The following is a 17,130-nucleotide window of genomic DNA, read 5'->3' as shown; positions in this document are numbered from 1 at the left end:
TTGTGAGTAAATGAGTATACATACAAACATGTGGTGTATGCTACATTGGCTACTGTGAATTCGTGAGCAGAGAATTGTTGGGGTCATCAAACATGTATTATGACTCATGTTAGATTTTAAGTTGCTTAGATAACAATTCATCACACTGTGATTTTTTTAATTAAAGAAACAACTGGAAGGGGTATTTGGGGCCACAACCAGTTAACTCAGATATCATTCCTGGTGGAACTCAGGGTATGTGGTACAGGGAATCAAACCTGGGCTGGCTGCATGCAAGGCAAGTATTTACCCACTTTACTGTCTCTCCAGTCCACATGTATTTTTTGTGGTTAAAGAGATACATTGTGATTAAAAAATACATACTTACTATTCAAACACTTTAAATAAGTTAGTTCTGTGACATTAAGTATTCACATTGTTGGGCAACCAACCATCTTTGCCATTCAGATGTTTTCCACCATGTCATACTGAAATTCTGTGCTTATTAAACAACCTTCCACCCTTTCTTTCCCTCAGCTCCTGGGGATGTTATTCTACTTTCCTTGTTAATTTAACTACCCTATGTAACTCATATAAGTAAAATTGTATTTTTCCTTTTGTGATAGACATGTCATTTGCTTTCAGGTCCATGCTATAGTGTCAGAATTTTCTTTTTAAGGCTAAGTAACAAATCATCCAATTTAAGTACACAGTTGCTGCTAATTTTTCCTTAGGTGAACAATGCTTCTACTAATATTGTTGTACAAATGTCTGGCTGAGTCCCTGCTTTCTTTGGGTAGATAACCAGAAGTTGGAACTTTTGAGAAATCTCTAAACTGGTTGTTACAATGGCTATACCATTACATTCCAATAATGCAAGAGTTCCAGTTTCTTAATTTTCTCACCAACACTTTGTTGTCTTTTTTTTTTTAATGACAATAAATCTAGTGTGAAGTGGCATCTCGTGTTTTTATATGCATTTTCTTAATGACTGGTGCTGTTGGAATTATGGCCATCCTTATGGTCATTGGTGCTTATGGTTATTTGTATATATACTTTGTAGAAGTGTTCAAGTTCAAGTCCCATTTTTTAGTCATGATGCATTTTTTGTTTCTGTTGAGCTGTAGGGAACTCTTGATACATTCTGGGTATCAATCCGTTGTCAGATATGTAATCTCAAGTAGTGTTTAAAGGGCTAATAAGTTCATAATAAAGGTGAGTAGGTGTAGAAGATTTGGGAGGGGGCGTACAAGCTTTGAGTAAGTGAATAAAACCTAACTTTAAAGCAAGTTTCACTGGAAAAAGGAATAAGTAGAGGCCAGAGTTCCCCTCTAAATGACAAAATAAAGGAGTCTGATTATTCATTTTTAGGTAGTTTTCTTTATACATTTTCTCTCCCTTTAAAGTGGGGCTGTTGAATGACTCAAGTTTTGATCCATTTTCTTAGATTCTTAAAACCATCTCAAACATCCACTGATTAGCAATTTGCTTTAGAGCAGTGTTTCTCAAAATTCTCTGACATGCCAATTTTGCCTTAAGCACACATCTAATATTTTAATACCTTTATTTCTATATTCATGTCATTTTTCTATAAATTTACAAATCAGCTCAATTTCAAAAGGTAATTTATCTTTAGGAAAGTGCTTAAAATTCATATTTGGAAGGGAAAAGCCAGATATCCTTTTAGTCAAAGCAATGTTACTTTGCTACTCCTTTGTTATTCCCAACATCCCTTGATGGTGGCTCCAGGTTAGTACCATCTCTCCCTAACAAAGCCCAATTATGTTTGCCATCGGGGTTGGGGCTATTCATTGAACCCATGGTGCTGCTCAATGGACAGTTTATACTGGTACACAGGGTTATGCCCAGAAGTGAGAAATGGGCTGATAATGGCATAGGACCAACTCCAATGATTATTTTCTTCCTTTTTTTTTTTTTCTTTTTGGGTCACACCTGGTGATGCCCAGGGGTTATTCCTGGTTCATGCACTCAGGAATTACTCTGGCGGTGCTGGGGACCATATGGGATGCTGGGAATTGAACCCAAGTGGCTGTGTGTAAGGCAAACGCCCTACCCACTGTGCTATCGCTCCAGCCCCTCCAATGATTATTTTCTGAAGTACATTTTTTGGGGAAATGCTGCTTTAGGTTTTATTTAGCTTTAGCCACATTGACAGAATTGTCACTGTCACTGTCATTCCATTGCTCATTGATTTGCTCGAGTGGGCACCAGTAATGTCTCCCTTGTGAGACTTGTTGTTACTGTTTTTGGTATATTGAATATGCCACAGGTAGCTTGCCAGACTCTGCTGTGCGGACGAGATACTCTCAGTAGCTTGCCAGGCTCTCTAAGAGGGGCAGAGGATTCAAACCCGGGTCAGCCGCGTGCAAGGCAAACGCCCTACTCGCTGTACTACTGCTCCAGACAGAATTAGCATCATAAAAAGGCGGCTATTGAATAAGTTTAGGACTGAAGATCAGAAATTTGATTTTAGGTATTTTCACATGACCACTTGATGTCCAAAGGAAGGTGCTGAGTAGGCAGTTAGATATAGGTAATTGAATTTCAGAAGAGAAACCACAACTAGATATAAAAGTAGAAGCTATCAGCAAGTAAATGACTTGCAAAGCTGTGATAGATCACCAGGATGTGTAGACCAGCATAATATGTAGAGAAAGGACTAAACCTTAGGATTTTCTGACCACATGGGGTTCTGGGGATTGAACCCAGTTTGGTAGTGTGCAAAGCAATTGCCTTACCTGCTGCTGTACTAGTTCTCCAGTCATAATCCTGGGGCCTTCTAACATGAGATCAGGAAGAAAAATCAAGTATGGTGGCCTGGAAACCAAGTGAAGAAAGTGCATCAAGGAAGAAAATGTGATCCACTGAGTTAAAGAAGTAACTGTTTGACCAAATAATATCAGAAATAAAGATTAAATGTTGGAGGGCAGAGTGCTAGTAGGGCATTTGCCTCCTTGCACGTGGCTGACTCAGGTTCAATCCTTGGCATCCCACTTGTTCCCCCAAACACCACCAGGAATAACCTGGGTGAAGAGCCAGGAGTAACCCCTGAGCATCGCTGTGTGTGATCTAAAAATGACAAATATGTGTGTGTGTATGTGTGTGTAATTAGTCTAAGTAAGGGACTAGAAACCTTAATAAGAGTGGCTTTAGTGATAGGTTGAAAGTTTGACTGAAGTAGGTATACCTGAGAATTAGAGGGAAGAAACTGAGTTAAAGAAAACATTTCATTTCAAGCAAGTCTGTTGCAAAGAAATGGGATAATAACTGTCCAAAAAGGTGGGATAAGAGAGAAGAGTCTCCTTTTTTATTTAAATGGGGAAATAGTAATGATTGTATGATAATGAAAATATTCTGGTATGAGAGACAAAACTTGTTAATGAAGGAGAGTAAGGAGGAGGAACGATTGAATTAAAGCCGCTTGGGTGTGAGAGGACAGAGTCTAGTGTTGAAATCAGCAAACCTTTTTATTTATTTATTTTTTTTTGGTCTTAGGGCCACACCCTGCAGTGCTCAGGACTTTGGATCTGAGTTCAGGGGTCAGTGACTCTTGATGGTGCTCAGGGAACCATATATGGTGCTGGAGATCAAACCAGAATCAGCCATGTGTAAGCCAAGCACCTCCCCCTCCCCCCATACCGTCTCTCTGGCCCTGAAATTCGAAAACATTTCCTCTAAAAGGTCAGTGAATATTTTAGGCCTCACAGGCCACACAGTCTCTTGTAAATTCTCTCTTCCTTCCCCCAACTATTAAACATTGTAAAACCGTTTGCCATTTATAAGCTGCATGAAAACAGAGTAGGATTGGGTTCACAGGATGTGATTTGCCAGTACCTGATTCAGTACACAAATGGAGGCAGATTTGAGATAAAAGCATGGTTTTTGTACACTGGTGGGCTAGAGAGCAGAAAATGAGTCTAGATGTTGGTAGACAGATGCAGAGGCCAGTCTCTTTTCTGATCACCTCACTCTCCTCTGGGACACAGGGAAAACTAAGGCTATGATTGGAAGTAGAAAGTGCTGAACAGCTCAAGAGGTGAGTTGTATAAAATAGTGGGCGAAGACAATAAACTTGAGAGTGAATAAACTTGGACCCAGTGTATTTGATTGACTTGCAACATTTAGAGACCACTTAAGGTTTATGTTTCTAAATTCAAAAGCAAGATCTCTTAACACTTCTTGTGCTTTACTTTCAGTAATATTCAGCTAGCCTGGGAGGAAGAGAGAAGTAGATGAATACTGGTTAAAATTAAATTTTTCTAGGTGGGAATGATGAATCATGGGAGAAAATGAAGAGATCATGCAAGGGAGTGATCAATGATTAACTATGGAATTTAAAGAGAGTGATGGTGAGGGAAAAGGTTAGGGGCCCTTAAACTGTGATGCGGCCAATGTATTGGGATTCTCAATGTTTGAAAAATGTTTGGGCACCAGGTATCTAGAGGACTGAGTTGGAAAGATAGGAGGTAGTGGTCAGATGTGGATGCATAGAATTGAGATAATGAGGGGTTTGTAACTATCTATAATAAGTAGTTCTAATTAGGGAGCATCTAAAGGAGAGGCTTAGATAGAAAGAAGAATGTTTAAGAAGATGAAAAACCAAGACATTAGAAAGATTAGAATGCATATTAAAATCACCAAGAATTTAATATTTATTTTTGGTTTTGGCGCCACACCTGGAGGTGTTCAGAAATTACTCCTAGCTCTGTGCTCAAGGATCACTTCTGGCAGGCTCAGAGGAACTGGTGGGGTATACCAGGGATCAAATCTGGATCGGACATGTGCAAGGCAAATGCCCTACTCACTGTACTATAGCTCTGGCCTCTAGAATCACCAAGAATTTTAATTTAGAGAATGAAAGTCCACGGAGGTAAGTCAAAGAGGCAAGCCTTACAAGTGAAAGGCCCTCTGTCCAATCCAGTGAACTGCACAGTCCCTTCTTTCCTCCCCACAGCACCACTGGTTATATAGCCCTGTTGTTCCCAGTACCATTGGACTTTCAATATCCTGAGCACCCAACCATCAGGTCAGCAGCACCAGATCAAGCACAGCCAGGAGCAGGCCCGGAGAACCCCAAGAACAACTAGGGAGGTCCGAACAAACAAAACTAAAACTAAGAATTAAGGCAGGCATGATTGCAGAGATTGAACCAGAAATTAAGCCCAGGAAATAAAGGTAACAGTTGTTAATTTTCATGCACTCAGATCTTACCAGCATCTTTTAAGGTTTCTAAATTCACAAGATTTTTTTTTTTTTTTTGCTTTTTTTGGGTCACACCCGGCAATGCACAGGGGTTACTCCTGGCTCTGAACTCAAGAATTTCCCTTGGCAGTGCTCAGGGGACCATATGGGAAGCTGGGATTCAAACCCAGGTTGGCCGCGTACAAGGCAAATGCCCTACCCACTGTGCTATCGCCCCAACCCCTAAATTCACAAGATTTTGCATGTTGAGGTTGGCAACGTTGCACAGTGCCAGGTGTGAGACCCTGGGTTTGACCCTTAGCTCTGCAAAAATAAATAATTGTTGATTCATGAGATTTTTCTACAGAGCCACACTCAGTATTTGGAAATGCTCCTTCGGCATAATTAAACACTTGGTGGTGTGCAAGCACTATTCCTCGCTCTGTGCTCAGGATGACCTCTGGTGGTGTTCAGGTAGCCCTGGGCAGTGCTGGAGACGGAAGCAGGGATGCGACCACCTACAGGACGAGTGACTTTACCTCCTTCCTGCACTTTCTCACTGGCCTTTGAGTTCCATACCTTTAATATCCAAATTTCAGGACTGGAGAGATAACATAGGAAGTTAGGAACTTGCCTCGCATGCAGCCGATTCTGATTTGATCCCCAGCATTGTATATATGGTCCAAGAGCAGCAGCAGGAGTGATCCCCAAGCTGAGTCAGGAGGAAGCTCTGAGCACTGCAGCATGTGACACAAGCTCACGCCACCCCTTCAAAAAGACCCAAAGTTCAGAACGTATGTTGTTTTCTTTTGCTATGCTTTGTAGGTACTGCTTTTTATCTACTTTTAAGAAATCGAATTTGTAGTAATAAAAATGAAGGAAATCTGTGCCATTTTTCAAACTTCATGTCTCTGCTTCACACATTGAAAGTCTATACATTATTTTTAGACATCTAATGTTATTATATGTTTAATAGACCACACAGTCTATTCTGTCTGCAAATTGCTGCGGGTATGCAGATGTAAAAAGTTTGAAAACCACTGGATTACAAGATCAAACATAACTTTAAACTTTTACATGCACGGGGAAACTGAAATTTTTGCATATCTTGCTCTATTGTGATGGTTTATAACCAAACCAACAATATCCCTGAGGTACAACTGCATATTTATAATTATTTTAAATATAATTTTAATATAATTTTCATATATATCCTGCCTGCACAGCAGAACCTGGCAAGTTCCCCCTGGCATATTCTATAAGCCAAAAACAGTAACAATAACAGGCCTCATTCCCCTAACCCTGAAAGAAGCCTCCAATCATTGGGAAAGATGAGTAAGGAGAGTCTGCTAAAATCTCAGGGCTGGGACAAATGGAGATGTTACTGGTGCCCGCTCAAATAAATCGATGAACAATGGGATGACAGTGATACAGTGATATTCTTCTCAGTGAATATGCAGAGATCAATTGGGAAGCCAGAAAGAAAGATGGCATGGATCAGGTCGGTGGTAGCAGAGATGAAAGGAACTGGAGAGAGATATTTAAGAAATTAAAACAGGAACTAATGACAAATTAGATTTGGCTTATAGAGGAAGGAAGCAATAAGAATGACTCCTACATTTCTATTTTTGAAAAGTGAAGGGTGGTGTAGCAGTATCAATAAGAACACAGGCTCTCTGGGGTCAGAGATTGCTGAAAGAGCTGGGGGGAGGGGCATGTGGGAGCCCAGGGTTTGATCCCTGCATGGTCCAGTAGAGAAGCAGCCCCTGAGCATTGCTGGATGTATGTCCCCAACCCTAGAAAGAAAACCTGAATTATGAAGTTCTTTTCCTCCCTGAAATAAAAGCAAGTAACGGAAGATTCTGTTGAGAATTAAATGAAATAATGGATTAAAAAAAAACCATTTATGTAGCCCTACCATGCTGGAAGTCTTCTGAGTGTGAGCTATTTTTAGTCGTAACTGACAGCAGACATTCAAAATGACCCAGTTTAAAGCCAGGTAATGAACTCAGTTTTGTACATTTCACAATGCAATTGCTTCATATGTGTGTATGTTTCAGGTAAGTAAGTCATTGGATAGTTGGACTTGGAACTCAGGAAAAAAAATTCTGAGCTAGAAATACAAATTAATAAATAATCTGTGTATGTTATAATTGCACACGGAAGCCAAAGAAGCATGAGTGCCTACAAAATGGGAGGACAGTGCTATTGCTTTACATTTTAGGTAACCTTCACATGATAAAACTTACCATGTTGGTCTACAATTCATGATTTCCAGAGCATTCGCATTATCACCATGAATCATCACTATCTAAAATTGAATGCAATTAAAAAGCACCCCCTGTCCATTAAGCAATAATTCCCCAATTCTGCCCCTTTCTATACTGTCGTGGCATCAGGCTTCTAGTTCCTTGTGCCTCGCTTTTTACTTAGCGTGTTTCTCAAAGCTTATCCAGGTTCAGAGGCATCAACACCACTCTGATTTGGGCTGAATAATGTCCCATTAAAAAGACATATAACTTGGTTCTGTTGATGGACATTTGGGTTGGAACTACTATTTGGTTCCTACTTAGCTGTAAAAATTCTTGTATGAGTTTTTTGAGAACTTGTTTTCAGTTCTCTTGAGTAGCATTTAGGAGAATTGAGGAGTACTATTTAGGAATAGCATTGCTCAACCGTAATTCAGTGTTTAAATTTTTCAGGAACCACCAAATTTTCCCTTTCCCCTTCCCTCCCTTTCCTTTTTCTGAGATCTCATGCACTTTTCATTGCAATTTACAAAACTCAGAATTGTACGTGCTCCAACACTACACCCTCCACTAACCCTCCAGTAATGTCTCGGGTACAACCTCATTCTCCCCACTCTACCCCTTGGCAAACTTGGTTCTGCAGCTCAGCTCTCCGGGAAATTACCGTTGGCTATTTTTAATTCTAATAAATTTCTTCACATATGAGAAGTCATTCGGAATTTGTCCCTCTCCCTCTGGCTTTCCTCTCACAGCATAATGCCCTTTAAGTCCATTCATGTAGCAGCGAGCTGCAGGATTTAATTTTTTTTCTTAGAGAAAAATGTTACTCCATTGTGTATAAAAAGCAGTTTTGTTACCTACCCACCTGTTCTTGGACATTTTGCTTGTTTACAAATCTTGGTTATTGTGAATGGTCATAGGAGCACACATAACTTTATTGAAATAGTGTTTGGGGGTTCCAAGGGTAGATGAGAAGTACTGAAATTGCTGGGCCAATAGAAGCTCTAAATAAGGTCTCCATATTTTCCATAGTAATTGGACCATACAACATACCTGCTAACAGCAGGTGAGGACTCCTTTTCCCCCCACATCCTCACCAGCATCGGTTCTTTCTACTCTTTCTGATATGTGTCACTCTTATTAATGGTATGAGGTGATATCTCCTTGTTTGAATTTGAATTTATTTTCCTGATGAGATGAAAAGCATTTTTAAAAATATATCCATTGACCAATATCATGCAGACTCCTATTTTCCTGGGATGTCTAAATCTATGTTAAATACCAACTTAGTATAAAAATCTATGATCCAACGCTTGTCTCATACCACAAATTACATCCACATTTTATTCTTTTATAGCGGTCTTTAAAATCCAGATACCAACCAAAGAATATGCTTATATATAAACATATATAATTTATATATCTTTTCATAGGCAGTATTTTCATTCTTTTGTGAAGATTCAAATTGTTTAACATCCATTCAAGCGGAATGATTCCCTTTACAGCCTAGGGTAGAGTTCTCAATGTTGGCTGCATTTAGTATCACTCGGAGATACTAAAAACTGGCCAATTTGGTTTGTTCAGAGTTTACCTCTACTGCCACATATGTGAATAAGGATCACAGTATTTGTTACTTATCTGTTAATTACCCCCACTTAAAATACACTACATTAATATTTGCTGTTCTGGAGGCTTTTAATCTAATTTTTAAAATTACCATTTTCATTATAATTTGATGAAAATTCACACCACAAATCTAAGAGTACAAAGGATTTTATTTTAATGGCAAGAATTGAAGGGTCTCATATATTCAAATACTCTACCACTGAGCTACCTTCCGAATCCCAGGATGTATCTAATGTTTTATATTATAGCTAAAATAATGAATCCCTTGACCCAGATTCTATTCCCGGCATCCCATTAGGTCCCTGGAGCCTGCCAGGAGTAATTCTTGAGTGCAAAGCCAGGAGTGATCCCTGAGCATTGCCTGGAGTGGCCCAAAAACCAGGGGGGAAAGCAAGAATTAAAAAAAAAAAAAAAAACAAAACTCCATTCAGAAAAACTTTTTCATGTTTTTCTGGTTGATAGATGAAATGATGCTGGTTCAAGAATTCTTTAATAAAATCATGTATTTGGGTGATTTTTTCTGCAAATGGAACCTAGTTTATATAAAAGCAAAACAGTACATACATAGTCAGTGCTCTATTAAATTTTCCGCAACAGCTACATGATACAGCATGATATCCAGATATAGAGAGCTTAGTAGGTACAATGGTGAGAACTGCTACTAACTCTACTATCAGTCATCCAGTTGATTGTCGATTTACTTGAGCGGGCACCAGTAACGTCTTTATTCCTCACAGCCCTGAGATTTTAGCAGCCTCTCCTTACTCATCTTTCCCAAGGATTGAAGGCTCTTTCAAGGTCAGAGGCTCTTTCAGGGTCAGGGACATGAGACATCATTATTGTTTTTGACATATCGAATACACCACTGGTAGCTTGCCAGGCTCTGCCTGTGTGGGCAGGATACTGCAGGATATTCAGTAGCTTGCCAGGCTCTCCGAGACATGTGTGTACACACACACACACACACACACACTCTCTCTCTCTCTCTCTCTCTCTCCCCCCCCCCCCCCCGAGGCATGTGTACACACACACACACACACACACACACACACACACAATCTCTATAATTTGTCGCCTACTGATTGAACTCCATCAAATATGGTGTGGTAATTATGGAAAATGGGTAGGAAGTGTCTTATATGTTGTGCGTCCCTGCGGTCCAGAAAGCGGCCAGGAACGTGGTGGCGGTTGGGGAGGGTTCTCACCCGCCCTCCTCTGGGGCGCCCCAAGTGAAAACAGCCTGGAGCGGAGTTGTCCTTTCTAAATCTACTAGAAAGAACAAAAGACCTGTAGGAATGAAAAAGGTACTGCCAGAATCAGAAGATTTTAAACAGCTGTTTAAAAGGTGTGAGTAAACAGATTAATATTACACAGCTGAGGGCTTTTTTCCCTCCCTTTCAGCCAAATTCCATTTAGTCTCAAGAACAGGATGAATTACTCAGTATTTTAAGTAGATAAAATGAAGAGTGAAAGAATAGGATAAAGAAAAAAAGGTAGGCAGTGAGCTGTTCTTTTAAAATGTGGGAATAACATTTAAAAAGTATTTTATTAAGTAGGCCTATAATATAGTAAGTAGGTTTTGAAAACCTCAATCACATTTTTTATCAAGTGTTCAATACATAAATCTACTTTTCATTTGTTTGTTTTGGTATCTGGGCCACACCCGACTGCACTCAGCTTACTCCTGGCTTGGGACTCAGGGATCAAATCTGGGTGACCTAGGGTGGAGTGCTAGGATCAATCTGGGTCTACTAAGTGCAAGGCCAAGTGCTGAATTTTATCTCTCCAACTCCCATAAGCTTGTTTTAATAATAATAAACCTGGTTGCCAGGACCACTAATCTAGGACGTGTTCTCTCCAGCAGGCACATAGCAGATTTTAATGCTTAGGAAGACGAAAAAAGAATTTCAGCACTAGGGGCTGGAGCGATAGTACAGCGGGTACGGTTTTTGCCTTGCACGCGACCCACTCGGGTTCGATTCCCAGAATCCCATATGGTCCCCTGAGCACTGCCAGGGGTAATTCCTGAGTGCAGAGCCAGGAGTAACCCCTGTGCATCGCCGGGTTGTGGATGACCCAAAAAGGGAAAAAAAAAATTTCAGCACTAGGGTCAAAGAGGCACAAAACAGCAAAACTGCCAACAAAACACACAAAAATGTAAAAAACAAAATGAAACCCACAGGTTTACAGTATCAGAGCTTGAACAGCAAGACTTTATCACTTTAACCTCAGCTGTGAATGTGTGTTAAATTTTTCACCAATCTAAGCTAGTCCAGGAATGCTGCACATACAGCTTTTTGGGGGGTTACAACTAAGTTTTAGTTCATAGATAAATGCCAGACACGACATCTGTGAAATGATAAGACTGATAAAATAAACGGCATTATTTTCTCATTAAGTCAGCCCAGTTTACTGCTTTAGGTTAAATAACATGGATGAAATCTGGCAGACATCATCAAACAATATATAAGGAATACAGTAGTTTTCATGCATTATGAAAACTCTCAAGAAGTGTTTGGGGACTGGAGGCCACACCTGGGAAAATGAGGCAGAAGGGTCATTGTTAAGGCCCCAGGACATGGTGCTGCTAGGACCTGCAGTTCTAGTAACTGGGGCCACTCCAGCAGCTCTAGGGGGAATGCTAGGGGGCCTCTTGGGTGACACCACTATATCCTTGGAAAGCCATGTGGTGCCAGGGATCAAACTGGGCCCAAATCCCTATAACTGTCTCCCTAGCAGGCATATATTACATAGGATGCTTTTTTTTTATTCTTCTAATTTCACTCTTATTACAGAAAATTATGAATTGTGCATAAAACTCGGGCAGTTTTTGCTTAGCTACTTACAGCTTCGCTTGGTTTTAATGATCCTCAAAGCAGAATAAACAAGTGTCTCTTCATTGTTTATTTTGGGTCACACCCACGGGTACCTGGCATTCCCGAATGCACTCCAACCCATAAAGCAATAATCTAAACATATGGTGAATGGATGTGACAAACACGGTTATGTAATTACTATTATTTTAAGTCAGTTGTGAGTTTCAGGCCTTTACCCCATGCATCATTTCATCTTTAGGCCCAATGACTTGGACTTGTTGGGTATAAAAAGAGACTTCTGGATATCTGGGGGGTGAGATGTTGCTTCTTCAGGTCCATTTTCTATCCCTTCCCCCCTCTAGACCTCCCCCCGTGTTAAGCTGTTGGATATTTACTGCATGTTTACCCCTTTCCATTCAAGCTGCAGTACAAGCAGTGTAGAGCGGAAGGAAGAAATCATCTCAGCATCGCTGCCATCCAGCCAAGCTCAATTCTGGGGAACGCTGGACCTCCCTCTGCCAGTATGCCAAGGATGCGACGGGGGCCCCAGTGGGGTCCGCAGCGCTCCGGAAAGCCAACACAAGGAGGCACACCCTTACTACGCTTTTACTCACATGCCCACAAGCCAAGCCGTATCTCCGACTGAATTTTCGATCACCAAAGGGCTTCAAGACAAAGAGAAATAGGAGTGGGGCTTAAAAAAAAAAAAAAAAAACTAAGAAAAAAAACGGGAACCGGGCCCAGCTGCGGAGCGGGGGTGGGCCGCAGGGCACATGCCCGACACGTGCCCCGCGTTCGATTCCGGGGCACAGCACACGCACAGCACAGCTCGCAGCCCGACGGCGGGTCCTCCGGCCACTCTCCCTGACCCAGCAGCGCAGCCGGTGGGTCCCGGGCTGGGGGGCGGCCGGGTGTCAGAGGCGGATCGACGCTCCTGCCCAGGAGAACCCACCTCCCCGAACTCCAGCCGCACCGCGCAGGCCCCGCCCAGCGGCGCCCGCTGCATCGGGGGGACCTGCACCGGTAAGGGGAGCCCCCGGGCCGGGGACCTGGGCACTCCGCGCCCCGCGCCGGAGAACCTTCCCCGCCGCCTCTCCTCGCTTGCAAAACTCGCTTTCCTGGGCGTTGCTGCGCGGGGGGGGGGGGGGGGTGAGGGAAGGAGGTGAGGACTTACTTCTAAGGCGTCGCCCGACGGGGCTCCGGGCAGCCCTGTCGGGTTTGGGGGGGTCGCTGCCCGGGTCCGGGCGCCCACTGCCCCGGGAGCGGGCCTTTGGGGCCGCAGAGCGCCCGCTCCCTACATCCCCGAGAGGCCGTCGCCCGCGCGCGGCAGGCGGGGGCGGAAACCGAAGGGGCTGGTCGGGGCGGCGTCCGCCGGCCGCCGAAAGAGGGGGTTTCGCGACCACCCGGGCAGGGCCCGCGGGGGCGGCGGCCGGCGAGCTCGCCCGCAGGGCCCCCTCCCGCCCCCGCGCCTCGGCGCACGCGCAGCCGCCGCCCTGCTCTCGTTCGAGATGGCTCCCGTCGCGGCCCGGCGTCGTCGTCACGCTGGCGGCCGCCTGCCCGCGCTCCCCGGGGTACCGGGGCCCAGGCTGGAGCGGGCGGCGCAGCGCGAGCATCCCTGAGGCGGCGCGGCGGCGGCGGCCGGACGCCCGCACAGGACCGCGCGCGCGCAAGGCCCAGAGCGGCAGCGGCGACCGGAAAGAGCCGCCCGGGCCGCGAGGAGGCGAGCCAGGCCGCGGAAGGAAGCGGCCGGCCGGGCCCAGCCGAGGTTTGCCGAAGGCGGCGTTCCGGAGCCGCGCGGGGCGGGGAGGAAGGCCGAGGGTGGGCGAGGAGGGGGAGTGGCGGAAACTGCCGAGCGCTGCCGAAGGCTGCCGCGGCCGAGTTGCCCGGATGTAGTTGGTGGAGCGGCAGCGGCGGCACCAGCGGCGGCGGCGGCGGCGGCGGCAGGAGGCGGCGAAGGACCCGGCGCGGCGGCGGCGGCGGGGGGGGAGGAGGAGGAGGAGGAGGAGGAGAGAGGAGGAGGGGAAGCGGCGGCGGAGCGGGAGGCCGAGAAGGTGGAGGAGGCAGTCGCTCTCGGCGGGGGGCTGAGTCGGACGCGTCTTCTTGGCTTCCCTCCCCTCTCCCTGCCCTCCCCCCCGCCCGCCCGCCCGGCTCGCCGCTGCCGCCTCGTAGTTGGCGCCGCTGCCGGGGCTCGATAGGGAGCGTGGATAGGGAGCGGAGGAGGGAGATGGCCCGGGAGCGCCGGCGCCACTAACGGGGGACGTGCCGTGTGAGTCGCCGCCGAGGGCGCGCCGGGCCCCGGTGCCGGGGCTGCTGCTGCCGCCGCCCGCTCGCCCGCCCGCCTCTCGCGGCCGCGCTCCCCCCTCCCCCGACACACGCTCACAGGCCGGGCATTGATGGTAATGTATGCGAGGAAACAGCAGAGACTCAGTGATGGGTAAATTGGCTTTTCGTTCGGGGCCCGGGGGCGGGGGGCGGCGGCGGCGGGGGGGCTGTTCCTCCTTATCTGGGGCTGGCCGCGCCGCCATTTTTGTTGTTAACCCTGATCCCGATCGGGCCGGGGAGGAGGAGCAGCCGCGCGGGCGGGCGGGCGGGCGGGCGGCGGGCGGCGTTTCCCCCGCGCCTGCAGCCGCGCGGGTCGGCTGTGTGCGGGTGCGTGCGTGTGTGTGCGTGCGTGCGTGCGTGTGTGTGTGTCCGGGGCCGGTACGTTTGCGGGGTCTCCCGCGAGGAGGGGCGCTGGAAGGCGCGCGCGGGGGGGGGTGGCCGTTTCTTCCTCCCCCTCCAACAGCCCGCCGATGTCTCATGTCGCTGCCTCTCTTCCTGTTTTTCAGCTGTCACGACCGGAGGGGGGACTCGCAGCCTTACCAGGTACCAGGCGAGGCCGGGCGGAGGGCTGGCTGCGGGGGGACGGAGGGGGAAGGGAGGAACTAGCTACTCGAGCGCAGGCTTCAGAAGTCGCTGCAGGCCCTGCGGTGCAACAAATCCGAAACTAGCCCCGCGGGGTCCCCGAAACGGGCCGCTTCGGGCCCCCCCGGGGCGCTTCCAACGTGGGGAAGTGAGTTTATCCCGACAGGTGACTCGAGGAGTTGTTTTTTGTTAGTGATATATATACATATATATATTTTTTGATTCCCCCCACCACCTCCCCGAGCAAAAAACAGCCAGACTGGGTTTTTTGTTTTTCTGTGTTTTTTTTTTGGCTCGGTAATTTCCCCACTACCCAGCACGAAGGAATCAACGCTAGGTGATTTTGGAGCCTCCGTTTATTGGGGAACTCGAAGGGAAAAGTGTTAAAATTAGGTGCAGGACCGGGGAAGAAACAATTGATTTGCAACTCCTGAAGTGTGTCGTAAACCTCTACGCCTTCCCATTTAAATTTTTGGTGGTGTTTTCATTATTTCACTACAAATAATTGCACTGGGGATGAAAGAGAATGCTTTGATTTCTACAAGAATTAGGATCGCTAAGTACTTGCGGACCTCATTCTAATGCATGTGGTTCTAGGTACTGCAAGTTCCTCTGGTGCAGTTGCTGTATGTTAAAATTTAAAAAGATTATGATACAAGTGGTTCCTGTTTTCAGGGGGAAAATCTTAAAAGAATTTGGTAACTATTACATGACACAGAAGTAAATGGTTACTGTATCAAAATAGGTCAGCAAATTTCTAAGCTGATAGTTCTATTAGGAGCCAGTGTGAGTTGTTAAAGCAGTCCTCCCCTGATCATGTAATATTACATTTAGATGTGTCAAAACTTAAACTGTTAAATCTTCCCTCTGTTAAAACCTAATTTTACAGGGTGTAAAAGACTTACGTTGTGAGGGTCCTACCTGCTTGTTAGAATAAGCAATAAGTGCCATTAAATTTTACTATGTTCCATATTGGAGCAAGTATTTATATACCTCCACATTGTCTGGCACACCTGTAAGAGTGGTAACTTGGGTCAGGAATGTTTTATTTAAAGAATCAGAGAAGTGAATGCTAATTAAAAACATTTGCAAAGACATGCTTTGCTTATTTTTGCTTGTCAGCATAATAGTTGTAGAACAGAAAGAAATTACAGTAGTCATTCTGGAATCTTAATTCTCAAAAAAAAATTAAGTATACCAAAGTATTTCATTTTGGGGGGGAGGGAAGGGTTATATCTAAGATACCTAAAGGGAGTGGGTTTTTTTTTTTAAATTTTTTAAGAAACCGTATGCTATTAATGTGTATGAAGATTCTTATGACTCAGTGTTTTGGGCATTGTCTGAATAACTGGGAAGAATTGGAAATGGAAATTTTAGTTTTATTGGTAGATATAAATAAAATTAATGAGGTTATTGTACCAAAATGTGTGATAAAATTAATTTAGTGTTGCTTCAATTTTCTCTTTTGGGGGGGTGATGTTTTGCAGGCACTTAAGTATTCATCAAAGAGTCACCCCACTAGTGGTGATCACAGACATGAAAAAATGCGAGACGCCGCAGATCCTTCACCGCCAAATAAAATGTTGCGGAGATCTGATAGTCCTGAAAACAAATACAGTGACAGCACAGGTCACAGTAAGGCCAAAAATGTGCATATTCACAGAGTTAGAGAGAGGGATGGTGGTGAGTATCTCTCTCTCTCTCTCTCTCTCACCCCATGTGTGTTTATTTTTTAATAAAAGCCATATACATAGCAGTAAGTGGCAGTTACATATATTTTGTGGGCTTTATCACATGGTTATGTCATCAAAATATTTGTCAATTCATTGATTCCTGAAGAAGCGGCTATAGAAATGAGATGCTAACCCGAGCTTCTAAAAATGAACTTCAGGGCTGATCATAAAAGAATGCATTTCTTGGTTTTTTTTGGGGGGGGAGGGGGGCACACTGGGTGGTACTCAGGGATCACTCCTGGTGGGGCTCTAGGGACCACATTGGGCTACTAAACCCAGCATGCCCTATCCACTGTACTATAGCTCTGACCCCAGGAATGCATTTCTGAATGTAGTTTTCAGATTCTCTATTAATGAGGAGAGCCATGCAGAGCATTTTTCTAAGAAAGGAACTTTATTTTTTCAAGGTTTCTTTCATTGTGTTTAGTTTATTTTCAGATTCTGGTGTCTATTAAGTACAGGTACACATAAAATGTTTCCTAATGATAAACTAGAACTTGTAAAAACTTAAGGCTTTTTTGATATAGCTAGAACCATTTATGATTCAGAAATTTCTTCTGGGCTTTTGTTGTCAGCATTTAAAACTTTCAAATTCTCTAGGATTTATTGATGTAATTTCTA

General features: G+C 44.7%; 1 protein-coding gene and 1 long non-coding RNA gene across 8 annotated transcripts in view; one reads left to right on the top strand and one right to left on the bottom strand.

Annotated features, from left to right (window-relative positions):
• LOC129406981 (uncharacterized) overlaps positions 1 to 13,177 on the bottom strand; it is a 32,696-nt gene extending 19,519 nt beyond the window's left edge. The window contains exon 1 of the long non-coding RNA XR_008631376.1: positions 13,047 to 13,177. This is a non-coding gene — a long non-coding RNA (uncharacterized LOC129406981). The remainder of the gene's footprint in view (positions 1 to 13,046) is intronic.
• Positions 12,763 to 17,130, top strand: part of WAC (WW domain containing adaptor with coiled-coil) — a 72,507-nt gene continuing 68,139 nt past the window's right edge. For 2 of the 7 annotated variants that reach the window (XM_055146709.1, XM_055146705.1), the window contains exons 1-3: positions 13,804 to 14,306; positions 14,701 to 14,737; positions 16,264 to 16,459. In XM_055146709.1, coding sequence (XP_055002684.1) covers positions 14,266 to 14,306; positions 14,701 to 14,737; positions 16,264 to 16,459 — 274 coding nt within the window. In that variant the 5' untranslated portion in view covers positions 13,804 to 14,265. Of the gene's footprint in view, positions 12,896 to 13,544; positions 13,638 to 13,802; positions 14,307 to 14,700; positions 14,739 to 16,246; positions 16,460 to 17,130 lie in introns of those variants that run through there. The other 5 variants (XM_055146708.1, XM_055146703.1, XM_055146707.1 and 2 more) reach the window with 4 other exon arrangements.

This window comes from Sorex araneus, chromosome 9, assembly GCF_027595985.1.
Source record: "Sorex araneus isolate mSorAra2 chromosome 9, mSorAra2.pri, whole genome shotgun sequence".
Classification (NCBI taxonomy): domain Eukaryota; kingdom Metazoa; phylum Chordata; class Mammalia; order Eulipotyphla; family Soricidae; genus Sorex; species Sorex araneus.
This window is presented reverse-complemented; position numbering and strand designations above follow the sequence as displayed.